Source organism: Corvus kubaryi, unplaced genomic scaffold, assembly GCF_017639235.1.
Source record: "Corvus kubaryi isolate FWS band 111438036 unplaced genomic scaffold, C.kubaryi_AGA036_p1.0 37394, whole genome shotgun sequence".
NCBI lineage: Eukaryota > Metazoa > Chordata > Aves > Passeriformes > Corvidae > Corvus > Corvus kubaryi.
Window position 1 is genome coordinate 2,302,143 of NW_024581133.1, and position 26,710 is coordinate 2,328,852.

The 26,710-nt window shown below is 40.9% G+C and overlaps 1 protein-coding gene and 1 long non-coding RNA gene across 3 annotated transcripts in view; one reads left to right on the top strand and one right to left on the bottom strand.

Annotated features, from left to right (window-relative positions):
* Nucleotides 1-1,884: 1,884 nt before the first annotated feature.
* FBN1 (fibrillin 1) overlaps nucleotides 1,885-26,710 on the bottom strand; it is a 145,159-nt gene continuing 120,333 nt past the window's right edge. Inside the window, exons 45-66 of one of the 2 annotated variants that reach the window (XM_042039062.1) lie at nucleotides 25,991-26,113; nucleotides 23,056-23,181; nucleotides 22,229-22,345; nucleotides 21,741-21,869; nucleotides 21,353-21,472; nucleotides 20,778-20,903; nucleotides 18,653-18,802; nucleotides 17,215-17,280; nucleotides 16,400-16,516; nucleotides 15,938-16,057; nucleotides 14,200-14,322; nucleotides 13,643-13,774; nucleotides 12,922-13,047; nucleotides 12,164-12,370; nucleotides 11,443-11,568; nucleotides 11,105-11,227; nucleotides 10,434-10,550; nucleotides 9,540-9,668; nucleotides 8,602-8,721; nucleotides 5,122-5,353; nucleotides 3,908-4,082; nucleotides 1,885-3,163 (exon numbers count right to left, since the gene is read on the bottom strand). In XM_042039062.1, coding sequence (XP_041894996.1) covers nucleotides 2,774-3,163; nucleotides 3,908-4,082; nucleotides 5,122-5,353; nucleotides 8,602-8,721; nucleotides 9,540-9,668; nucleotides 10,434-10,550; nucleotides 11,105-11,227; nucleotides 11,443-11,568; nucleotides 12,164-12,370; nucleotides 12,922-13,047; nucleotides 13,643-13,774; nucleotides 14,200-14,322; nucleotides 15,938-16,057; nucleotides 16,400-16,516; nucleotides 17,215-17,280; nucleotides 18,653-18,802; nucleotides 20,778-20,903; nucleotides 21,353-21,472; nucleotides 21,741-21,869; nucleotides 22,229-22,345; nucleotides 23,056-23,181; nucleotides 25,991-26,113 — 3,194 coding nt within the window. In that variant the 3' untranslated portion in view covers nucleotides 1,885-2,773. Of the gene's footprint in view, nucleotides 3,164-3,907; nucleotides 4,083-5,121; nucleotides 5,354-8,601; nucleotides 8,722-9,539; nucleotides 9,669-10,433; nucleotides 10,551-11,104; nucleotides 11,228-11,442; nucleotides 11,569-12,163; nucleotides 12,371-12,475; nucleotides 12,535-12,921; nucleotides 13,048-13,642; nucleotides 13,775-14,199; nucleotides 14,323-15,937; nucleotides 16,058-16,399; nucleotides 16,517-17,214; nucleotides 17,281-18,652; nucleotides 18,803-20,777; nucleotides 20,904-21,352; nucleotides 21,473-21,740; nucleotides 21,870-22,228; nucleotides 22,346-23,055; nucleotides 23,182-25,990; nucleotides 26,114-26,710 lie in introns of those variants that run through there. The other variant, XM_042039063.1, reaches the window with a different exon arrangement.
* On the top strand, nucleotides 5,348-10,651 carry LOC121669719. The gene is made up of 2 exons (XR_006017877.1): nucleotides 5,348-5,613; nucleotides 6,232-10,651. It is a non-coding gene; the product is annotated as an uncharacterized LOC121669719 (long non-coding RNA).

The window sequence follows — 26,710 nt, forward strand, 5'->3', positions numbered from 1 at the left end:
GAAACTCAGCTTAAAAGAGAGACTGTGGAAACAGTGGTGTTCTGCCAAAATACATGTGGGCTGTCAAGTTTACAAGATACTGTTACAACACACAATAAGAGAATGATTTGCTGTGTACAGTAACAAGCCACTGTTGTTAAACTCTTAAACAAAAATTAGACTTATTATCCATGCAATCATCTATGCAGAGTCATATGCACAATCACAATGGAGGGAAGACACACTTATTTCAAATATTTAAGCATTTTGCTATTTCCTTGAATTTGAAAAATATCCTTTAATTGCAAAAGGATACACATTCAGAAAGACCTCTGCTTCAGTCTGTCTTGTGCTTAGAGTCATTCTGTGGTCCCACTATCAAATGAAATACAGCAGATTATTTCAAAATCCCACAGCAAGTTACAAACCACTTTTTAATTGCAGGTTTCGTGCAATGTTATTGTGCAACCTTTGTGCTTCACTGAGACGCCAAGGAAGCTGCAGAAATTCAAACTAATGGAAATGATCATACATATACAGCAACTAAAACCAAGAAGCAAAAATTATACACCAGTTAAAGGGCACTACTGCAAAGAGACAGATGAATAATGTACAAAAAAGTGGATTTTTATGTGCAGATTGGTACTGTGAGACTGGCTTTTCCATTTCAAAATGACTGTAAGAGCTACTGTCAAGATTTCTTGTTTCTGAAGCATAACAAAGGCAATTTACAGAACTGTGTGGGCAATGCTGGGGCTGCTGGAACACAGTCCAAGAACCTTTGGCATCATTAAGGTGTTACATAGAGCTTAAATGTAAACCAACTGTACTGGACAGACTCCTGACAGGTCTTTCTGAAATCATCCTTCTCAGTTCCTCTCAGTGTTTAGGGGCTGAGAAAAAATACTTAAACTGTACACTTAACTATAAGCTATACAATCATGAACACTGGCACTAAAAATCATTCCCAACCTGCTGATATGAGTGCCATTTGCAACTGTAAAGTTTTGGTTATATCTCACCATAGTTATGCAACATGTGGAAAAAAATACACCGTTCCACATTTTGACACACAAATAAAATCCAGACATGGTCTATTAAAAATATTAAAGTAATCCTGTGCACAAGCTCCTTTTTTATATAGTTATATTTGTTATGCAGAAGAAATCACAGAGAGCTGAAACCTAATTACAGAAAACAATACAATTTGGGGTGAATTATAGGAGTACATTTCCCTTCCAAAGATATTATAGCTCAATATATGCTCCCTCTATCAACTACAGTGCTGTCTCAGCAGCACTTCTTCCTTCCAGATTTTTATAGCATCACACCTCAGTACAACGTTCTGCTGCTGCTAAAAGATACACCACGGCATCTGCATATACAGGAACATCCACATCCTTGAATAATTCACTTGATATTAAAACCCATCTGCATCTTGTGATGGCTTCTGGTATTGGATTATTCCACTGCTATCACTCTTGGATTATTTGACAGTAACTGTTGAAGTAGGAGTAAAAGAATGGAGTATCTTAAGGCAGTTTTAGCAAACAAAGACTTTTCACACTTAACTGTGTTTTCTGTATAATGATTTAAAATCCACTTCTGCATGTTTTAGCTATCAAATTACTTATTGACAGGACTACTCAAGTCATGTCATTGGAAATGTTCTCACTTCCTTTCTGGAGCCACACAGTAACTTGAGAGAGGTCCACTGCTGTTTAGATTTGTGAAGGTTTCTGTACTTCTTCTGTTCTTCCTTTGCATGAAGAACGAACAGCAGCAGCACCTTCAAGGAGGAATCACGTGGACACACAGACAGATACACAGACAACCCTACTGACAACGCCTGAAGTAGAAGAATGCAGTTTATCACACTTTTAGCAAGAACACAAGGCCACAGAATAAACTAAAAAAAAAAACTGTTTTATTGTGACATTTATGACATTGAACCCTTGTTGATATGAATGACTATGGGTACTCTTGACATGTTACAATATGTCATGGTGTAGGATGGCACTGATTGTCATCTGACTTTTGAGAATGTTTAATGGTCCCTACTGACCTCAGTGCATTTTGGCAAGTCACAGAAACTTTATCATCAGGTTTGTGTATACAGTTAACAAGTAGTTGGTCTTACAAGCACCATTACAAACCCTCACATTAAGGGTATTATTAATCTAGTTTACAAATGCTTCATTGATAAAAATAGCATGATTACAGTATACACACACTTAATTTACATGTAATGTATTATAGGCATAACTGAGATAAACTACTGAGCTAACTTTGGTTGATTGAAGTATTTAGACTGAATAATGGCAATTTTGGCTTCTAAGTTGTGTAAATATTACAGTGCATTTATAAATCTAGGTTGAAAATTTACTAGCACCAAATGGATATCATAAATGGCTGACCTAGTAAGTTGTAGTTGGAGAAGCGAAGTTTAAGAATTACAAAAATAGAGCTGTCCATCAGTTGAAAGCACATTCTTGTACCTCTGCTGAAATGATGACGTGTCTCAGCATCAGTGGCCAACTTCGAATGATAAAAGTCCCAGTTTTCAAGATTCAACATATCAAGGTAGCTCAGCTACACGTAAAAGCCTGAGAAAGTGGTAGTTTTGAGCTCATGTATTCATCCTGTACCTTGTTTATGTAATAGTATGATAGTGCTCGTTCATACAAATGTACTCATGTGAGATTGTACCTATGATATGGAGAATCTGATTGGGAGGAATATTCAGTCCTACCTATCTATCTTTGGTTTAATTATTTGGTCTTTGGTTGATGAATTAATGAAGCAATATCTGAATTTTCATTTTCAGGTTATCTCCCAGCTCACCACTGAGGTAGTCTTTGTCATGTTTCGCTTCAAGCTGGTTAAGTTCCTTCTTTTTATAGAGTGGAATACTACTGATTTGTAATGAATAATTTCCAGGCACTGGCTTCTTCTTTGTGAAATGAAGGTAACTTATCCCGTCCTTCTTATTGATTCTAAAGAAACCATCTTCATTTCCGGAGTCAATTAAATATCGGTTATGGTTTGTCAGTGTTGTGAGGGCAGGGAGCAGTTCCAGGATGCGATCTTTGTTACTGAGATCCGAGATATTGATGGAGAAGACTGCTGCTTTCTCAATATCCCAGCTGGCCAGACTGATTGGCGGCTCCAGCTCTTGCTGATCCTGCATAAGAACAAAGGATGTCAGTTGGCTTTGTCAGCGAGCGTTTCACACGTGCCTGTGTGTGTTTCTTGCCCAGCTCATTCATTACTAATTAAACGATTTTAAAGAGGAAGTTCTGTAACATCATCTGTCAAATCCACTATTATGGGCCTAGGACTCCTCAGGATCAAGTACAGAGTTTGTCACCACCCCTGTGTGGGTAAGAGGAGCTCGAGGCATGTACTGGAAGTTTCTGTGCATGAGCCTTGCTGCCTGACAGATGAAGCCCCTCCATGCTGGGAGCCTGTGACCAGCCTCCTACAAAGAGAGCAAACAAGGCACACTCCACCTCTCTGCCAGGGGAGCCACAGGCTGAGAGAACAACGTGTGAAGGAGAGCAGGGTCTGTGAGGGAGCCACAGCATTTCAATGGGATTTTCTGCTTTGCAAGATCCGTTTGGTTTAAGTGTGGAGACACGGCAGCCTGCAGGTACAGCAGAGTGCTGGAAAAGCGGCCTCACTCTGCACCTCTGACTGGATGGTAACATTCCAGGCAGCAGCACATTAGCTGAAACATTTTCATCCGGAAAGCAAGCAAAGCTCTACATCACCTCTGAGACAAAAACACTACCTGACATTCAAAACCAGCTTTGGCCTACTTCAGGGTGTAGATTTTTCCTGAGATATTGTCTCTTGGCACACCTCCTTTTGAGTCCAGCTTTCACAAGACAGCCACAAACTCTCTCCCCCAGAAAGGGTCAATTACCTCTGCTTCACTTGCAGTTTCATTAGTGCTCCTGCGCTTCCTTCCTCTCTTGGGATAGCCATTGATCTTGCATTCATAACAAGCTTCTGGAGAGAGGGAGTTGTCATCTACTTCTCCACTGAGTGAAAGCTCTTGTCCTTGACCTCTGCCTAGCCCCACTCCAGAAACACAGTGTCTGAGGAAGGAAGAAATTCAAAATTAACTCCAGCGAGACACAGATCTTATCAAAAGCTGAATTTGGGGGACTGAAAGTACAAATAATTAAGCAATTATGTTGCATTCATTTCCTAGGAAAATTTTCTGCTAAAGTCAACAGACAAAATTCTCACTGAATCACAATGAGGCCACTCTTATTTCAAGAATCTGCCTTCATGGGTTTTTGCCCAAGAGAGACCTGCCAACATTTAACGGTCTTAAAAACACAGGCTTAAGCTCTGAGTTGTTGTTAGCAGTTTCTGTTTTCCAGCCTGGAACACATTTAAAGAGACCAATTTTTAACAACTGCTGAAAAATCTGAAAAGTGAGGTCTTTCATAATGCATCCCAAAGCTTTTAGTCACTTACAAAATTTAAGCCGTGATCTTTCTGCTTTCCATTTGGGTTGCTTGGTCCTATATGATGCCCAGCCCTAACACTCCCACTGGGGCAAGGGAAAATTGCTTTTCTTGTTAAAGCAGACATTAAAAAAATATTAATTTGAAACACAGAAGAATATGGAAGATACAAGAACATGAGAACATACAGAGTTGTTATTCCAACCAGCAGGTAAAACCACTTGTATAATATAATTTCTTTTTGCAGCTGGTAGGGGGTGTTATTATTAATGTTTTATTTGTTGTTTCTTCTTTAAGGAGACAAGTGAATCACAGCAAAGAGTGTGAGCTCCCAACTGACAAGCTCAGAGGACTTGGAAGGCTGCTGGGGTGTGCAGGAGAGGTGGAAGCAGTAGCTTGAAATAGAAGGATTGCACCTGGTAGCCCTGACCAAATTTCAGTTTCAAGCATTAAAACCCACCCTTTCCATGGTTACCTTTCCCCACCCACCCTCCCCTGCAGATCTCCAAAATCAGTAGGTGCACCCAGCTCTGGAGCGCCTTCCCAATCCTATCCCTCTTTAATTGCTGACAATCCCCCTGGTTCTGCTGCTCCACACTGCAAAGAAAGGAGTAGGCTATGACCCCTTGGTATCTGTTAGTTTAGAACGAGAATCCCTTACCCTTGTCCTATTCTGAAGTAGCCAGGTGGACATCCACAGACGTAGCCACCTTCAGTGTTTGAGCAACCGTAACTGCATGGGGCTTGTGCAGAACCGCATTCATTGATATCTTGGCAACCTCCACTAAACTGCTCATACTGAAATCCGGTAGGGCACATACATTTATAGCTTCCCAAAGTATTGTGGCAGGATGCTCCTCCACAAATGTGTGCACTGAGACATTCGTTTTCATCTGGAAAAGAAGCAGAATATACCACATTAACTTTTACCCTCAGGTACAGTCCAGCCTTCCCCTTGCACAGGTCATGAACATTAGCTGAATGTGCTGCCACTGCAGATGGACGCAGAGAGCTGGGCTTGTCCTCCCCCTTGGCTGGGGCAGTGGTCCCTGGGAGATGACTACAACCACAAAACAGCAACATTGAGGCTACTCTACAGAAGATGTTTCATACCATGTCAGCTCATGCTCTGGAGAGCAGAGAAACAGAGGAGGTAGCTTTTTTCCCCAGAAATAACTGAGAAGAATAAAACTTTGTGCAGCAAACAATCTGGTCAAGTAATCTCTTGTTCATAGTGCTATTCAACATTAAAGGAAAAAGAGTAAGGAATCAAGCTCTGACACCTTCTCCAGGCATTGAAAATTCCTCCCTACACAGTCACGTTTAAATATTAGATATAGGTAAGGTACGGGAACAAGTAGTAAAGTAAAAATAAAAGCAGCTGTAGATACAAAAGACTGCTACCTTTTGAACCAGTCCTTTTCCAAACTTCCCAAGGGTGGCACTGTAGGAGTTTGAGGTCAGTTCAGGTTTATTTGCTGAAAATGGCTACTATTTGAAATGAAGCTGGTCTGATTATTATTGTCTGATGTGGCAAATTGCTTCAAAAAGTTCTGAATATTATTGTTCCCCATTTTCTGTGATAAATGCCTATGTACATTGTGGGTGTGTGCACACATAAGCAACTCCATTTGGGAAGTACAGAGCAGCATCTCTGACCTCAATATCCAGGTTACAGGAGAATAAGTACTAAGTCAGAGCATTATTGTCTTTTTCCAAACAATATGGCTCTTTGTTCTTTGTTTAAAAGTAATGTTTTTGCTTCTTGCAGCCTGATTCACGATGTGGTGCACTGTGGAAGTGCCTGAGCAGGGGATGCAGTCATAGACAGCACAAGACATGGGAGGAACCAAAGCATTCTTCAGTGATTATATAAATGTGTTGCAGCAACATAAAAAAATCCCTGAACGATTCATTAAATAAGCTAAAAAAGACACAAACTGTTTGGAGAGTTGGGATTGCCAAGGAATATGAAGGCACTGTCACGGAAAAACCTCATACATGGATTCTTCCCTGCGGTACACCCAGGAGATCCAGACAAGTATCCTAAGGATATACAGTTACAGACAGTACAACGTGAACACGTGGAGACCACAAGGTACTAAAACCTGAGGCTGAATCCTGTGTTCCCAGAGCCTGCAGGGGTTTGCCATTAACTCAGAGCGATGTTTCAGTATTTGTCACACCTCACAGCAACTATACCAACATCATAAGTGCTTGTTTGGGCCACAGGAAGTTACTGCACCAAAAGCAGATTCACTCCACAGCAGCAAGGAAGGGGATACTAATGAGGTTAATTCCCATATTTTGGGTTACTGTTGGAAGAAAAAAATATGAAGAAAAGAAAAAAAAAGTTTTGGGACCCTCAAGACTCTACACAAGCTGTGCTGTCAGGCATGAGCCTTGCTCTCCTGTGCTCTGTAACACACAGCTCTGTCATGCTCAGCTTCAGCAGGAAGGAGAAATGCCATGAGGACACAGGGACCCAAACCTTCCCTGCAGCTTTGGATTTCTGCCTGGACTGCCCCATGTCCAAGAAGGTGGAAGTGCTGGCTGAGTCTTGCCCCAGCTGTGGCTCTCAGAAGAATTCTCCCTGGTGAAGTTTCTGATGCACGAGCATTTCTGGTGCCAAGGCTGAAGCCTTTCTTTCAGTGGGGCAAATACTCAGTGCTTGTGTATTTTGAAACTGGTATTCTCTGGATAAATCTAAACAGTAGTCCAGGCTCAAAAGCTGGAATACCAGTGTACACCTGATTTGGAAATACACTTAGTTAAATGCTTTCACCCAGGAAGACCTGGAAACAGGCAAGATGTTTCACAAAACTCAGTGCTGCACTTCTTCAGATTCCAGTGTCCTCCAGCAGCCAGATGTGACAGTGCTGGTTTGTTGGGGGTTTTTTAATCCTCCTGCAGATTAAATTCTAATTTAACCCTAAACTCTGCTAATTTAATTAACATTCAAAAGCCCCACATGTTTGTGTTCCCTCCTTGTTCCCTGTATGTTACAGGCACAGAGTGCTACAGCAAAGCAAATCTCACTGCAAGGACTGCATATAATGTCAAGAGGTTTGGTAAGCACAGTTAAAAGTGGAGACCTCCCTGGAGCACCACTGTGATAACAAGGCAAGGCATCTTTATGTTTTTGAAAGCAAAGAAAGCCAAACAAAAAGTTATAAAGCCCTTTGTTCTCAAAGAGGTCATCAAACATCTCTCTGGGTATCCACGCAAGACTAGCTTGCATGAAGTCCATTAAATGTGATGAAAACTGCACATAACTCTCACTAGAGGAAAAATGATTCCTGTTTCTCTTGTTTGAATATGCTGCATACTACACTGCTGAAACAGAGGCTTTTCCCATGACTGCTGCACAGGCAGCCCCATCTATGGGGCTCAGAGACTTGGGATAGCAACAAAGTTTGGATACGGAAGAAATAGGCATTTAATTCACCAGTGTATTTACTTATTAACATAAACTTATGAGCACCAGCATTTGTTAATTATAACCAGATTTGCCCTGTAAGCCCTCACTCTAAACTGCATCCCAAAGCTTCAAGGAAGCATCTTTAGACAGACAGCTGCAGGTTTGCTCAAATATGACAAATTGTTAATTCTGTACAGAGGAAGGGCTTAAACACAGCAGCCTTCCTGTAGGTGCTGTAAGAATGACAAAAGCACAGATCAAGTAGGATTTTAATGGAATTTGAAATGCTTGGGGCCAGAAGTTGAATTTTACAATTTAACAATCCGAACTTGTAGTTCTGAGAGTGCCAGGCTCAATCCACCATCCACTCTTAGACAGGACCTTTATCCAAGCACAGACCATCGCAGAGCTGAGTAAGATATCCTTTGTACAGACCACAAAATACACAAGTAACACGAGTTTCCTCAAAGTCAGTACAACCTCTAGCACCCTCAAGGAGAGCTTTGTGCTTAAACACTTCTTGAACCAGGACATGGGCTACTGGGTGCTTCATACCCACTCTGCCTTCACAGCAGAACACACTTGTAATGAAACTCTGTTGAACTTATGAAATTATAATCAGAAAAAGAAAGTACAGCAAACTGCACCACTGCCCTTCACTTCTTGCTGCAAACAAAGCTAACATGCATTTTAATGTATGAATTTACAAAAGTGACTTGCCAACACATTGGTTCCACTGGTAATGCTGGAGATATCCTTGTGGGCAGCTGCACCTGTATCCTCCAATTATATTTTGACAGCCATGCTGACACCGGTGGTTTCCATCACATTCATCAACATCTAAAAGGGTGAGACACACTCTGAGTTTTGGGAGAAGCTCAAATTATGCTGAATTTGGAAAACATGTTACAAATAATCATATATATTCATTTATCATATATATAGGTATATTTCAGGATCTTCCAAACACCTGACCACTTTGGGCCCTTCAGGTTTGGATTTGTGGCTCCACATCAAGTTACACAGGGCTGAAAACCATGGAAAGCTCACATTCAGCCACAATTTCAGTTTTTGCATTCTGCTGTGGCGCAATCAGCAGAAAGCCATTTGTATATGGGATCCCTAATGCTTTCCTAAGGGTCCCAGCTCCACAGCAGACAGACCCTTGCTTTTACCCAGGCATCCAACCCAGAAATCCCAGGATATCTCTTTCAAAACAACCCAAACTCTGTCCCAGGACAAGGCTCTGAGGACCCAGAGGAGTAAGTTTACAGCCCTTGAACTCTCTCTTTAGCAGGTCACCTTGGAAATGCAAGACTTCCTGTCCTTGATGAATCCCTCAGAAATCCCTGTAGGATTCAGAAGAAGTTCACTGAATTTACGACACTTAAACTAAAACATTCCAGGCTACGTCTCCTCAGAAAATATCTATCCATGTCTTTAGAATCCCAAAACATACCCATTTTTCTGGCCCATGGAGAGAAACACTGCCTTGTTGCTGAATTTCTGTACTCCCCCCCACCCCCTTCAACCTACACACGCTTACTTCTGTAGGTTTTGGTGCTTACTCCATAGGTCCTTCCTTGGACAACAATATGGCTGAAAGAAGATTAAGGAAGCAAGAGAAAGCCAAGTTAAATGCACTGTGTTGTACCCACCTTCACAGCTCTGCCCAGTTTGATCAAGTGAGAAGCCACGTTGACACTCACAAACAAAACTTCCTGGAGTATTCTGGCAAATGCCCTTTGCACCACAAAGATTGATCTCAGTAGCACACTCGTTGTTGTCTGAGGGAAACCAAAGCTCAGTGTTAGCTTGTAGTTGTCATTTCAAAGCTGATCTTTTGGCCACACTAATGATGGAGAAGGTAAAGGCACATCAGCAACACAGGTGTCCCACTGCCCTCCCAGGCTCTCACTTGGCACTACAGGACAGCTCACACTGCCTTCTTTTGAATTTGGAAACACAAAAGTAACAGGAAGGGAAACACTCCTTTTCTTCACCAAGGATATGGAGTTTGATGTTTTGGTCTCCAAACACCTCCAAATTCATACCAATACCACAGGATCATCAAACTGACACAGAAATGGGCTCCAGCTTACAGAGCAGAAAGTGTGTTTTACAGGAAGCAGTTTAGCTTAACATTTCCACGTACCCAGTGGGTATGTGTTCAGAGGACAACTGCAGAAACATATATTTCATAGTTGTTGTTTCAAGAGGCCTTGACATGATCTCAATGAGCTACAAGAAGAGAAATAGAACTATTCTTCTGCTCAATGCCTAAGAAAGGGTAAGGCAAGAATTACAAGGTAGTGTTTTTACTGGCTGGTTCTTGCAAGTGCAAAATTTAAAGACAGATTATGAAAGCAAGGGAAGGTAGGAGCGAATGGGCCTCTTTGCACCTTCTGCTCTGGTGAGATTAGGATCAGAATCTGGCCTATGTTTCCATTTGGTTTCTCAGGAAGATGATTCTACATCCTTGCTACTTTGCTTCTGGAGTAAGGGTCAATAAATAAATCCCAAATCTGTGTCTCCCTTCCCACGTCACCTACCAATGCAGGCTGTATGGTGCTGAGTGAATCCAGGAGGACATTTGCAAGTGAATCCCCCAATAGTGTTGACACAAAGGAACTGGCAGTTGTGCTGCTTTGTTGCACATTCATCAAGATCTAAAAAAAACCCAAGAAAACATCTTTTACTTATGTTTGCTGGACTCAGAAAGAAGTGATTACAAATAACAGCAAATAAAGCCTTTTGAATCTACATCTCACTTTCCATGCTGGCTTCCAGTTCCTCTCACATGAAGCCCCACCTTACCCAGCATGCTGCAAACGCAGTAGGTAAAAATTCTGTTGACGTTTGGCAATGTACTGCAAACCATGCTCGTCTCTGCATCCAATAAGATCCATTTATCATTGAATTACATGGCTTAAACCAACATGCTTACCAAAATAAGAACAATCAGATATATTCTTATTTACAGAATCTTTTAAGATCAGCTGCCATCAACCTGCAAAAATTCCTGTCAATCTGTTGTTCATCCAAATTAACAAGGAATTAACTGAAATACCAGCTCCATTCTATGCAGGCCACTTCCACTGTCTTTAGTGGAAATACTCATATGAATCAAGGAGACAGATTTGTATCATTTACATGTCCTTGTATTCATTTTTTGCCTGTGGAACACAGAGTTTCCACAGTATATTCTTTTCTTGATTTTTACCTTTGCAGCTTCGCCCATCTTCTTGCAGGATGTATCCTTTTGGACATGAACACTGGTAGCTCCCCTCAGTGTTTTTGCAGATGAAATTGCAAGGTTTTGGAGACTCATTACATTCATTCAGATCTACAAGAAACAAAAACAGATACCTCAGTGCTGGTAATCAGGATTTGTGATAATGTTTTACAAAATGTTCAGGATAGATCAGAAGAAAATCCAAATCCCCAAAGCATTAACAAGTGACATTTTATTTCCTCATTTTTCAAAATCTTTCTATTTCCTTCTTCAAGTCCTCTCTTAGTAATAAATTTTATACACAAACACCATAATGAAAAACCTACCAACACAAAGAGTGCCAGTGATATCTGTGGTGTAGCCCAGATTGCAAAGACAGCGGTAAGTTCCCCTCTCGTTGATGCACTCCCCGTTGCGGCAGACGTCGTGAATAACCTTGCACTCATCAATATCTGCAATTAAACGAGGGTTAGTTCTCAATGGAACAAAACTGATTTTGTACAGCTTCGAGAGATTCTTGTGACCTGACACAGAAAAACCCACACCATACATAAAATAGTTACATAAAATAGTGAAATATTGCACAGATTTAAGGAGTACTATTAAGTGGAAAAATACGGAATGGAGCATTAATCTAACTTTCTTATGCAATGAACAAGCTCTAAGTGGAAGGGAACAACTGGACCTGATCATGTATCAGTGTCCACAAATCAAACACCACTTTGCCTTCACATACATAAATAGCTCTTAATGTGTCCCTGCAACACACTCAAATGTAAGAGTGCAAATTCCCATTTGAGTGCATGTCAGTCAAACAGGACATAAAGCAAGTATCTGCCAAGATGGGATGGATGCCTCATCATCCAGGGCCTTTGGCTATGCACCCTCCTCCCAAAGGACTATATTCAGTCAACATGAAAAATCTCAGAAAATTTCACCTGAGATCTAAAACATTTAGGACCTTACAGTGTTCAAATATGCAAAAACAGAGTTTATAATTTATCACTTAATTTGGCATTGTCTAAGAGAGCATTTAAGGAAAAGTACCTGCTCCACTGGATGTGTATCCTCGGCCATGAGGGCAAAGTTTCTTGAAGGCCACGGTGCCTGGGAAGGGACAGACCTCGCAGTTCTGCCCCCAGCCTCGGCCACCGTCACAGCAGCATTCAGACTTGGTGACAGCGTTCCTGTTGCTCGATCCGATTTGGCACATACTTTGTAAGACTTCGGTGAAGCAGTAGCCCTCCCTGTTGTCTGAAAGACAAATGGTGCATCACAGAGAATCCTAATGGTGACCTCCAGAGGGTCATGAGATACTGGGAATTTAGTCAGGAATAGAACAGAAAGGGCATACTTCACCCTGAGACTGTGGAACTGAGAGTGAAAGACTACCAGCAGTAAGAACGAGAGAATGACATCTAAGGGAAACAAAGACAAGAAATTTAGCAAAAGGTGGAAGACAAGAAGTTACAATATGCTTATAAAATATATATTTCTGTTTGAACCTAGAGAAAAAGGACTGGCTGAAAATCAGGACCAAAGAAATGTCAAAGCAGTTCCTGGCTGAGTGAAACCATGGAACGGTCAGCTTTTGTAGCAAGTCACCCCAGCTGGACTGACCGAAGCAGGGATACGGTGAGCATGGCAAGAAAGAACTTGCAAGAGGACACCTACATACAAAGGCCCCTTCTCAAAGGCATGTAAATTCAAGAGACTGTTTTCTCACCATACGTTTCTAAGTTTAATTTCAACCCTCAGTGCTGCTATGCAAGTGACAGCTCATTCAGGTGTGAACTGGGACTTACCAAGGCACTCGTCCTGGGTGTCACTGACGGTGAATCCCTCGTTGCACTCACACCTGTAGCTCCCCACTGTGTTCACACAACGGCCGTTCTCGCAGAGCCCGGGTTTGGTCTGACATTCATTCTCATCTGCGTTTTTGAAATTTTATGACAAAAATCAAGTCCAAGTAGGACTAATGCAGGTAAGAGCACCTGGTATGGAATTCTTATGCTGTGCATTCTGCCTGGTTAGATTTAAATTTTTTTTCTTCTTCTTTTATTTTAAAGGTTCTTTTACTCAATTTTCAGAGGAAAGATGGCCATCTAGCTCACAACTGTTATATATATTATAACTGAAGTACATTCCTCACTGGTTTTCAAAATTTTTCATAGTTACAGCTGCACTTCTGAATGCCATCCAAGGTTTAAAAAAAATTCAGACCTACTCTCATTCATGCTAACAGACATAAACAAGCCTACAGCAATTGACCAAATCCTCACCTTCCCTCAGAGCATTCAGCAGCAGCAGTACAAACTGATTGTAAAGACTCCCACACCCAGCTTTTCTACTTACTGCCCACAGGTGTGTACACCTGAACAGCAAAACCAAGTGTGTGCAGACCCATTACCCAGGCAGTTGTGAAATTCTTCCCTTGAGTTTCTTAACACTTTGTTAAATCCAAAATTTTTAGCTCTGCTGAGGAACTGTGTATTTCAAGAGCTTCAACACTTCAGTGTCACTTACCTATACAGCCTTCCCCATCTGGTCTGCGCTGATAACCAGGCCCACAGATACACATATAGGTGCCAATTAGGTTTTTGCATTCCATCTGTTTTGAGTCACAGTCGTGAATTCCTTCTTCACACTCATTCTGATCTAAAACACAAGGTTTAGACTTTATTATATAGAGAGATGATCCTAGAAATTCACAGTAGTAAATTCTGACTTTGGAATCTCAATCGTAATCAAACCCTACACTTATATTTATTGTTCTAAACCAGCTATAAAATATACTAGCCTTGAGCAAATGGATTTCTCCCAAATGCCCATTTTTAGGGCAAGACAAAACCACATCATCTGATATGACCTCATTTTAGGCAGATGTATAAATTTACTGGCAGGACAGGCCTAATACAATCAAGTGCATAACGCGAACCAAAGAATTTCATCCCAAATTCCTTCTGACTCAGTTACTTCCTGGGATTAAAACTCTGGCCCAATAGTGCAGTGAGTCAGAGCCCTGCCCCTGCAGGAACTGAAATCATTATCTCATAACAGTGAGAGTCTGGTAGGAGCTTTACCTCTGCACATTCTCCGGTCCTCCCGCAGAACGTACCCCCCGGGGCACTTGCACTCGTAGGATCCAAACGTGTTCACGCAGCGGAAAGCGCAGAGCAGGGGGTTCTGAATGCACTCATTGACATCTGCATTTGGAGTGACAAAGACCATGGGGGAAGGGAAACACTTGTGTAAAACTCAGCAGACAAGAGCACAGGTTTTAGGTACAGGCAGTACCACAGATCCCAGTTTACTGAGGACTAGATTTTAATAGCTGGGGACCCTTGGTTCTATGCTTCATGGATTTCTGTAGAGAAGCAGGCAACAGACACGCCAGGATGTTTGCCCAGCTCCCTGAAGTTTCAATAAGTTCAACAGCAAGCAGCCAATGGAAATAATTTCCAGATCCATGCTGCCAAAATACTTGCTCAGTTAAAACTGTACCTTTTCCACATCTAGGTTCTGGTTTTTTGGTTGGTTATTTAAATTCTATGTGCACTAATTCAGCTTCTTCATAAACTGAATTCCACAAAACAATATCCGTGCTAGAAACATTATTTTGAAGTGCATTTACATACGTCTGGACTACTTGAGTAATCACTGCTATATAGTGATGTTTATGCACTCTGCTAACTCCTCCTCTGCAATTTGAGCTTTCACCCAAATTCCACAGGGAAGTGAATGAAGCTCTAACTGTATATAAAACTAATGCAATCTGATGCAAAAACAGAAGCATTCTTTTGTATGGGCTTGCAAAGAAACAGATTGTGGCAGATAATTTAAGAACAGCTGTGTCAAGTCAGAGGACAGTGTCAGAATGTCCTAGGACATTCTCCTCTCTCTGGTTGTAACAGGAGGAGATGAATATTAAAAACCTCATACCATGTATGCAGAGAAATTTCCCCTGATACAGCCTCTCAGCTTAAGGACTCCCACAGCCAAAAGCCACAACCAAACTATCAAGCTTATTTTCCACTGATGGATTCCCACACAAATTTGTATAATCTCTTTCTGGGTCAACTTATACTTGTGGCCTCACTAATACTCTGCAGCAAAGGGTTCCACAACTTAAATAAGTACCATGCATATAAGAATGTTTGCTTTGGTTTGTCTAACATGTTCCCTCTATTTTTGGTACCTTTACCACTTGTGGCTTTATAAAATCATATGTCTCTTCAACCACATCTTCCACACTGAAAAATTCTAATTTATTTTCTGAGTGTCCCATCTATACCTCTGATCTTCCTTACTTCTCTTTGTGTATTTTCAAATTTTAATTTTTGAAACGAGACACCAAAGCATGAAAAATATTCAACTTAGGGGTACCAAGGTAATTGCTGAGTACTGTATTTGTATTTTCTGGTCTGTTCCCTGTTTTTTCCCTAACTCACTCAAACAGCCCATTTCCTATTTCCATCATCCACAGTGAGTTTCTTCACTCAAGGACGTAGGCAAAAACTACACACAGTAAGCAGCACTTTTGGGAACTGTTCTGGAGAGACTGCACCCCAACATGCTCCTCTCTGGGCAGTCCCTTAAGTAGACACCACCTGAAAGCCTGTCCACCCCAGCTCCAGTCAGCAAAACACACTGCAGTTCAAGGTGGATACAGGAAGGAGGAGCCCATTTTCCTGTTTCAGATAAAGAGGTATTGTTCCAAGTGTCCATATCTTATTTTTAAAGTTGCTTTACTCCCCTCAACTGTTTTCAAAATCAGAAAACACAACTACAACAACAGTCCTTAACACATGGGAGTCCCACCTTCACAGGTCATCATTGGCCCAGGCTCAAATCCTTCTACACAGGTGCATTCGAAGCCTCCTATCACATTCCTGCAAGTTCCATTTCCACATGGGTTTCCAACAGCACATTCATCAGTATCTGCAAGTAGTTAGACCAAGGCAGGAATACATGGTTATACTCAACCAAAACTATATAAAATCTACGCTGTTGATGTGCAACCAGAAAAACAGAAAATGCAAGAACTCACTAAGTACTGAATTAGAACCACAGACTTCTAGGATAATTTGGGATTGCTAGAGGTTATCTGGGTCAAACATTCAGCCAGAGCAGGATCAGCTTGGAGCAGATTGCTCAGACCCTGCCCTCCAGCAGGCATGGAGACTCCATGATGTTAGAATAAAACAACCCCACTGCTCCTTAATGCCATACCTAGCAACTCAGGAAAATCTTGACAATGGCAGCTGGAACAGCCGTACTTACCCACACATTCTGCTCCTTGTAGGATGTAACCATATGGACATTCACAGCGGAAAGACCCATCTGTGTTGATACACTGCCCAAATTTACAGTTATCAGGATCAAGGCACTCATCCACATCTTAACCAGAAATACAAACAACACAGTAAGTGCAACTGGCTTCATGTGCTTTTAGACTTCTCTCAAAGAACAAGTGTTCTGGCAAGAAACATTCCTGAGATCACAAAAAGTACTAATGCTTAAATTCTGACACACTAGGATTAGGGCACAGAATTTGTTTTGCAGGCCAGCTTTCAGAATGCAGAAAAGAAACTGATTCTAAATGTCAGATATAAACCTCTCTGACTGGGGCTACAGGGAGAGCAGCAGATATGAAAAGCAGTAGTCATCCAGTGCTCCTTAAATGCAAACTTTTGCCAATAAGGCTGAAGTGCTGTTTGTCTTGGGAGAGAACAGAATGTACTGAAGGGATCTGGGAAACTGTGGTTTGCACTTCTGGAGGATTAAAACCATTTACTGTAAACAGGCTACACATATTGTAGAAGAAAAGACAAGTATGCTACGTGACATTAGATCCAGTCTCTAGAGCCTACATAAGTTTCCTAGCTCTAAAAGAAGTTTAATTTCTGATATTTGAGATATTCAAGCTTGAATTTGAAATCAGTATGAAAAATTGGGGAAAGAAAAAGGTATAGAAGTTTCCACAATTCATGTGGAAATAGTTGCAGAGGTGTTATTCTCAGTTGAAAGGGAGAATGGCTTATGGGTGGAAAAGGGAAACTGATGCAAAAATGGCACAGTGCAGTTCAGGCACTTACCCAGTCTTGCGTCACCAGGTCCAACAAGGATGCCAATTCCAAATGGACAAATCTGTCTGAATGCCTCTGTAAAAAAACCATAAAAATCAAACCATATGTTAAACTCTATCTTGGCAATCAGAATTCCTCACAAGCTACACATAACCACTGCTACCAGTTCATCCTCCTCATGTTCAGGTCCAAAAAAAAAGCATGCACATGTATAGACTTATAATTTTATATTCATGCAAAATCTGCATGTTTGCTTTACATTTCATCCAATCTCCTCCAGGCATATATGTAAGATCCTGTGAACAATTAGCAGTATTTAACTTCCTTAAGAAACAAACTAATGCAGCATTTCTGCTTTAGAAGTATCAATAGTAGTGGCTGCGTTTTTTCTGTTGTAAAAGAAAAATTTCCTACATTTGCTGAAGAAGGCATGATTTAATCCAGACCTGGCTATCTTAAAGCTACTTCTTCTTTAGAAGATGAGAAGAAGGGCCTTGATATCCTTTGAGAGAGTTTGGACTGTGAAAAATGCATGTGCTGACACTTCAAGGAAATGCTGCAACATATGCTGTGCTTTTCAACTGACTTCGGTTCACATGGTCCACGTCAGCAGAATGAAACACGCACAGGCAATAGGCCTAGGAGGAATATTGCAACTGGTACTTCTAATTCTTTTCTGACCTCGCCTTTTGTGAGGATTTTCTGCAAAACATCTAGATGACTAATGAATGAAATGAACTGCAATCATGTATTGCTGAAACCAGTAATGCTGTTAACCGCATTTGTCAGCATGAATTAAAGTCCGTTCAGCCAACTGCCCCACGATGCTACAGAGGCCTGTTGAGTTGCTTGATGTCAACTTACTCAGTCTTAAAAAGGATACTAACAAAGGAAAGTGTTTCTTTAGCAACAGTCCAGGGAGGCTTTCCTTCAAGGCCTGCATTTTGTTATTCCCTGCTATTTCTGCAAGTCATTCACATTGATAAGATTGAAAACTTACATTTTCTTAGTATCAATATTCAGGTGCAGATCTAGTTTAACTGTTTGGGGTTTTATTTCAATTAGATTTCATGTTTATGGCACCTCTTCCTATACCTATTTACAATTAGAAGAATTCCATTTGTGTCTTGCAGGACTTGCCACTCAGAGCCTATCAAGGACCTACTTGCTGCTCTCTGTACACTGTCTGTATGTGATACCTCCACAGCAAGATACCCAGCCCGTAATCACTGTAACAAATCTATAAGCAAAAAAGGAATATATTTGATATCTGACTATCCAAGGGACATGGTTTTGAGACTGCAATGGCCTCTACTTTACACAGACCAATGACAATTACTAGGGTTAAACACCTTTAGAAAATTATTTTTCAGAATTCCTTCTAATAAGAATCTCCAATCTCCTTTCAGTTCAGAGAGGCAGTATGGTAAGCTAGTCAATAACCCACCATCTGCTTCTTCTGGGCAGAGCTCACAGGGATCTCCCCATCCCTGCCCCTTTAAGGCACAGCAACACTCTTGTTTGGAGTGGTTTCGGGACTTCGGCACAGAACATTTTCCATCTTCAAACTTGGTAAAGCAGTAGCTCACTCTCAGGTCTGCATAGGGAAAAAAACTTGTTATGAGCAGTTAGGGTCACTTTGGCACAATTTTCACACAGAGGTGCCAACTGCATAATTACACGATACCCCCCACCAAAACACCCAACTTCCATCTAGCTCTGTTAATAGGAACCATCATTGTCTCTGACTGTGGAAGATTTGAGTAAGGAGGGAAGCTCTGTACCTCAGTAAAGAAAAGCTATGGGATAGTTTCCTACTTCAGTCATGAAAAAGCAAGGGTTTTTCTCTTTGGTCCAGCAGAAATCGAAGAGCTGTACTGTCCTCTTATCCTCATTCCTCTTTGAAAAAACTGAATGTTGCCTCATGAATTTATATTCTATTACTAGTAAGAATCACTCGAGTCAAGAGATTTTCATCAGCTTGCAATGACAATATTATGTAGTGCTAAAATGAGAGACAATTTTCAACAGCCCTTTCCTTCCTCATTCTTCCAGAGGTACACACAAACAAAGCAAACTCTCCCTGTGGCACTACATTTCATTTCCTGAAGCTGGGTAACCAGGATGCTGGACAGAGCTGAGATCACAGACCACAGGCATCCAGCAGGCTGGGAGCTGACAGCTCTCTGTGCTGGCAGGGGGACAGCAGCAGGGCAGTTATGGAAGCAGCTGCTCATCCAGTTTGCCAGCTGCAGCATCAATGCTGGGCAATGTCCAGGTTTTAACAAAGTCCTAGGTAACGGGAAGTTTTAAACAAAACTTTGTTTGGCCTGAGATACTTGAAAAAAGAACGGTCCTCTTTAAGGCATGGAGAGAAGCCCTTTTTGAAATTCATACACAAGTGTGCATTTTCCTCTGACATTGTGTGGAACAGTGGCCTGTGTTTAAAAAGCAGAAGATTGGGCTGCATTCTTTTTCATTATTTTTTTCTTGGTGGGTTTTTGTGATTTTTCTTCTTCTTACCTGAAGAAAAGAACACCCTGAGATTGAAGAAACTTCATTTATACAAGCTACATAAACACAGCTAAAACATGCTTTCTTGATATTGAGTGAAGTAACTGTGCCAAACTGCATGGTGGTTTGGAGATTTGGATTAATGTTTACTGCAGGTTGGATTCATTTTTACCAAAACCACAATTTCATTTAGCCTACTGTGAAGTGAAGAACTTGCTATGGTGTCAACAAGCTTCACTGTTCTATGCCAAGCAAAACTGTAGAGGTCCTTATAAAGATCTTACTCATCAGTGGTTCCCACTGTGCACAGTGTATAGGACATTTAATGCTGCATCTATTTAATCACTTCCAAAACCTTTAAAGTAACTCACTCCCTAATTTGTTGTGCTTGTTCATTATACACAAAATAAACTAACCTGTGGCTTTTTATTACTAGATGTTCAGCTTTTAGCATCTGATCTGTGTGTTAGTGCCCATGTTTCAGCTCTGAACTGTGTATGCAGTAATCTGGAAGCCAAAAGACACTCCAGACTTCCCTAAGCAGATGGGTGCTATTTGTCCTCACAACACTGCTTGCAAATTTTTGCCAACAATCTTTTTTTCCACCCACACGTTTGCAGAGAGGATCAGCACATAACAAGTGTTATGGTGAGTACTGTAAGTGCTAAGGACAGCCTTAAAACTGGAAACGCTGCCTTTAGTCTCCTGCCCATGTTCGTGCTCCATCTCTGTGTCATGCTGCTGTCTACAAAGAGTCCAGGTAGCCCCAATATTTCTTCCAGGGGGGCAAGAAAGGATTTCAGGACAACATAATTTCTTTGTGTAACCTGTGCATTTAACATTATCTTTGCCCCTTTTATTGCAATGTTCTGTTTAATGACAAACAGATGTTAGGGCAAGACAGAACCTGGCCCCAGCTACAGAATTATCATGTTTTCCCTATGAAAAACACTGTTTGAGGCCAGAGTCTTCTTGCTGTATTAGAAACAGCTCGCTACTAAGACTTTTATGAAACAGCAAACAAATTTTGAAATGCCAGAAAATAGGAATGAACTTACCTTGGCATCGCCTTCCTGTGGAAGACAATACAAAGCCTTCTGGACACAGACACTTGAAACTGCCTGGAGTGTTGCTGCATGTCCCCAGGGCACAAATTTCTGGCTGTTCCACACACTCATCAATGTCTGTAAGAAAAGTCATTAAAGAGATGAGAAATAATAATGTTTACACTGGCAGCTATACTACATAAAGTGCAATTTTACATCATCACTGCTATCTATCATATTTGACAAACAAAAAAGCCCAACAAAAAAAACCAGAAGGAGGAAGCAGTAATCCAAGTGCAAAATCCAGAGTTAGTTTTCAAATCCTCAGGCAGTGGGCAAACTTCACCAATGTACCATCAGGGAAATAGCCTGGGATTATATTTTTCTAGGGTTCAGAGCAAGTAGTTCTGGTTCAAACAAATGTTGGTGAGACCTTTTCTAGGAAGTGAGAGACTTACTAGTGGCTACAGTTCAGAAGTGTAGGCTGCCACAAAAGACTAAACATTACTCACATTTAAATGCAAGGGAAATAGGTAACAATTGTGAGCAGCTAAGAAAGAGAGAGAGAAGGATTGTTCTGTACATACCTTCACATTTGTCATTCTGCAGGATGTATCCAGGAGGACAGATGCATCTGAATGAGCCATCCAAGTTCTGACATGTGCCTGGTGAGCATTTTCCAGGCTCCAGTGCACACTCATTGATATCTAGAAGAAAAGAAAGACAATTTATTTGAGGTAATTGCTCTTATCTCAGTAAACCTCTGACTGAGGCTGCTTTAATTTTGATTCCATCAAACGGAAGGTGGAACTTCTCATGAGCAGGAGAGGAGTCATCTTCCTGTCCTCTTGTCATTGTTTTCTTCTGCTAGGTACGATGATGGCAGTGTGACAGTTCTCTGAGCCTACTGCTTCACTAAGCATATCTGCTCAAGGTTTGCTGCACTTTTTTTCAACCCTAGAAGAAAGCACTCACCAACACAAGTCCTTCCATCCAGAGCCACCTCATAGCCATCATTGCAGAGACACTGGAAGGACCCAATGGTGTTCACACACTGACCATTTCTGCAGAGCATTCCGTTTCCACTTGCACACTCGTCCACGTCTAAGAAAAACAACATTGAAAGATGTCAGAAACATCAGCAACAACGGAAACTGGGTAGGTGAGTTTTCTGCTTCCACCATATCAACAAAGTAACTGATAACACAATCCCATTTCAAAAGTGAGGGGAAATGACTATGTTATACAATTGTCAGAGCAGGAGTAAAACCCAAATGTTCCTGTATCTTGTGCCAACATTCAAGTGGCTCTAGGAAAGTGAGCAGTGCGTAATCAAAGAGACTGAAGAAACAGGGTTTTGTCTTTAATCACACAGATCATGCAAAAGAGAAGATGGTAGTTATGGTACTTTTATTAGAAGTAGCAAGTCTCAGGAACACGTGCCTGCTCTCAGCACCCCTCACCTATGCAGTCGTTGTTGTGCGAGAGGATGAAGCCCAGGTTGCAGCGGCAGTTGAAGGAGCCAATGGTGTTCCTGCAGGTTCCGTTGCCACAGGCGTCTCTCTCACACTCATTAATATCTACAGAGGAACAGAGGAGAAATAATCCACTGCCAACAGACAGAATAGAAGGCAAAAAGATTGTCCTGTCTCCCAAAAAGAAAATTTTACATAGGTTTACACACTTGATATTAACATCTACAAAAATAATCAAGTGTCCAACAATCATTTACTTTACTGTGGCTCCTGTATCAGCCTTCCCAAAGTAAGTCTAAGCTATCGTTAATTGGAAGCATTCTGAAATCTCAATTTGTTCATACAACACACAGCTGACAGCTGTGAATGGGTTAAATACAAAATTCCCTTGTTAATGAAGATGACTGTTTCTGAAAAAGGTGCTTTTCTGGCAAGAAATCTACCCTTCATTCCCTCTATTACCAAGTAGGCCGTATACAACTGCTGCATTGCAATAGTAATCTACTAAATTCCTTGCCTAAAGGAATAAATGCAACAAGATGCTCCAGAAAATTCTAAGAAGAATGAAATAATTTTCTCAAAAATGAAAGCATTAGCAGTTCATTAGACAGGCTATGTAATTTTAAAGGTTCACTCTGATGAGATGGTTTTCATTCAGTATCAGCTTTTTATCATCTCTAATGGCCAGTTTTGCACCTTTGGTGGTAAATGGCTCACAATGTCAGTTATTGTAATGCAACTCCTTATTACAGAGAGGACAGACTTAGTAACTACCTTACTGGAAGCCTAAGTTCAGGTTAATTTGATATACTTGCCTATACACATTGTCCTGTCATCGTTGGTTTTGAATCCGTTGTGACAAATGCAGTAGAAACTTCCAACAGTGTCGATACACTGCCCATGGCTGCAGATATTGGGAATTTCTTGACATTCATTCCGATCTGAAAGCAAAGAGGTGCAGTGAAAGTTAAGGCTTCTAAACTACAAGGCTGGAAAGATGCATTAGCAGCAACCAAGACAGTACCCAGTGCATGGCAGGACTTAAAATAGTATTTTTAATTTATTAATGACAAAAACATTACCAAGTAAATCCCAGAAAAGGAGCTTAGTTGCATGTAAATGACCTCTTCCAGTATGAATGGACCTGAACAAAATTTAGCATAAAAATGATATTTAGCCAACTCAATTCTTGCTGGAGGGAAATCATATCACCATGGCTTTGAAAAGCAGAATTAATGGCATGAGATTGGAAAGGGTCTGAGTCTGAGGGCTCTATATTGACTGCAAGAGGTATGAAAAAGGCACATGAATTACAGTTTGCATTCTTCTCATGAAAGCACCTACTTGCATTTAACCACATTTGATTGTAGCACAAATTGTATGATCAACTCATGGAGAGAGATGGGGGGGATGAACACCACACTTTTCTCACCAGGCTTACAGGGAGATAAAAGGCACTGTGGATTTATCAACTCATCATGCAGAGATAAAACAGGTACACATATATGTGTTGCAGCATCCATGAAATGTGGTGATTCTATAAACTGGACAGAGCTCAAACAGCAAGAAGGGTAACTGCTATTTGGAGTCAAGAATATTTTGTATAATTCTGCACAGAAGGGGGCAAGCTCTCCTGCCAGCATGTGATTGCTGCCTTACAATAGCAGGGCACCTCTTACACTTGTTCAACAGGCAACTGCTTCCTGCTACTCTTGTTACAAATGCTTTCAAGCAGAACCCAGGATTCTATCAATAGTAAATGAAATAAAATGTTAACAAACAGAATGTTTGCTCTCTGGCATAGTTTTTTCCACAACAAATCAGAAACATGACTCAAACGAGGTGTTTCTGTTGACCTCACCAGCACCAAGAGCTGATTTGATTCAATATGATTCCTTCCTTCCTATACTGCAGCTCCAAAGTATTAGAACTCAGGTGCTGCCATGAGCTTTTATTAAAATTGATTAGGCTCTAGTGTTCAGTAATTTTCTTTTATATGCAATCTAAGCTGAGCAGATGCAGTTTCTCAGCAAACCGTCCCCAGGTTGTTGCAAAAGTAAGAGTCAAGTTGTTCCTAATTGCAAAGGACTTCATGTACTAAATCTGGTTTTCCTGCCTCTCTCCTGCACTGTGCTTAGCACAGGGACAATCAGCACATGCACAATCCTGACAGCCCCATCCCCAGGATCTCTGCACAGCACATGGGGCCGCGAGTAACTCTGGATGGGTGTGCACTGAGGACCAAGCTCTCCCAATGTTATTGATGACACCGCTGCTAATTACAGTCTGAAGAAGGCAGAAGGAAAGCCAATGCTGCCTTAAGAACTCCCAATCTTCACAGCTCAGGAGAGCAGAGACAAAGGAAAACCTATGACTCTCTGGTGCTTTGTGGGCAAATGAATAGTGATGCCAAAAACTAGTTTATAAGAAAAATTATTTATTTTACCACAATAGAGAGCTATCTTGAAGGTAAGATAAATGCAGTGCTCCTAGTACTGTGGCTGTGATGAATCAGGTTTGATTCAACAGCACATAAACTACTCAGCTGTGATGGTTTTCCACGCAGTAGCACGGCTGATCCAACACTGCAAGGTGCTTACCACTCTCTGCTCCCAGCAGAGTGGTTGGGAATTTCCTTCCTTTGCTGGATCACATACTTTATCAACCACTTTTATTTTTACTCTAATTGTGTAACTTTATTTTCACCAAATATAAAGTAAGAGCAAAATACAGGGAAGTATTACTGTTTGTGCCAATTCATCTCTGGAATTGTAACCCATATCAGAACCTTCCCTTGCTCTTCCTGTACTGCTGCAATGAACCCTTAACAACAATTACATTAGGAACATATTGAATATTTACATGTGCCACTGCATAGCTTAACAAAGCAAAGTTTTAGTTCTCATAGTAGTGTTCTGATTTCCCCTACACCCTTTTCCCTCAAGGGTCACATGAAACAATGAAAAACTGCACTGCGGGGAAAAGTGCACTTCCTAAAACTCAAGTACTCAGAAGCAAAAACCCAAGGAAAATGTTACCAACTTCCATTGTAATTCTTACGTTGTTCAGAAATGTATATAGTATATAATATTTACAGCAGCTTGACCCACTGCAGTTTTCAAAATCTCACCAATTCTTCAAGTAAGCAAGATAACATGAATGCCTCTCTGGACTAAGATATTATAAGAAAAAGTAAATAGATTAAAAAACTGCAGTCCCACTCAGTGAGTATTTAAAAATAATGTTATGGGGCCTGTTTAAATCTGTATAAAAGTTAGGAAATTCAACAATAAGCTTTTCAAGTTAGTTACTGCATACAGGCAAGCAGATAAGTCTACCTTATCAGCAGAAACTCCAGCAGCAAGCAGTGAATTACTTGTAAAAATACAAGTGGAAAATAAATTGCTAAAACACATAAAGAAAATCATAATGAAAATCAGAAAATACAGAAAGGTAGTGAATCAAATGGTCTTCCCTTCCTAGACATGACAAGGGCTAAAGAAAAATGCTTGTATTTGGTGAGATAAAGTGAAAGACAAACACCTACTTAGGTTTTTAACTCCCACTTACACATCCATGGGATGGGCCTAGAATTGCCTTCATGTTTATGGGATGCGCCCTAAAAGACTTTAAGAAAAGAGCTCTTGAAGTTGAGATCATCTCCTGAAATACCAACTTTCTGGAGAGGAGAGATGTTTTCTCAGGCCCTTTTAAAACCCCCTCGTGTGTGCAGCCCCCGCAGGCACTCACCAGTGCAGCGCCCCGTGGACGTGAACCTGTAGCCAGGTTTGCAGTCACAGCGGTAGCTCCCAGCTGTGTTCACACACTCTGCGTTTTGCTGGCAAACTGGTCCGTTCTGGCACTCATCAATATCTGTCAAGACAAGAGAGGAATTTGATTTTTATAGTAAGCTGGCAGTGGAAAGATGTCAAAACCACATTTTTTAGCATACAGGTATTAGTAGCTTTCAATGTAAACACCACTGCAAAGCTTTAGGCAAAAAATTTGGATCAATTTTCCTTACTTCAGCTGCTGCAAAAGGAGAACTTTATCTCCCTAAAAATGTAACTGGGTTTCACTTAGAAGCAGCATACAGAAGATGCTTTTACTCAAAGCTCTCAATGCCTTGCCTGCAGCATCCGTGTTGTCAGCAGTCATAATTCACACCAGAGAATGACAGCAATTCATATGCTATCTTCAGTTTCTCCATTACAGTGACTAATACAACGTTAGGGAATGTTTAAACTGGAAATAAAAAACACATCTGTTTATATTTTTTACAAAAATATTTGTTCCATTAGAAAAAAGTACTTTGGAATTAAAAAAAAAGTGCTCATGATCTGACTCAAGAGTACGGTTTTTTTCTTGGCTTCAGTGTGAAATGTGAAAAAAAATGTTTCTTCCCATGACTGCTGACTCATGTGCCTTCAAGGCCTTAGATGTCTGACAGAAAATGTGGTGTTTTCTATG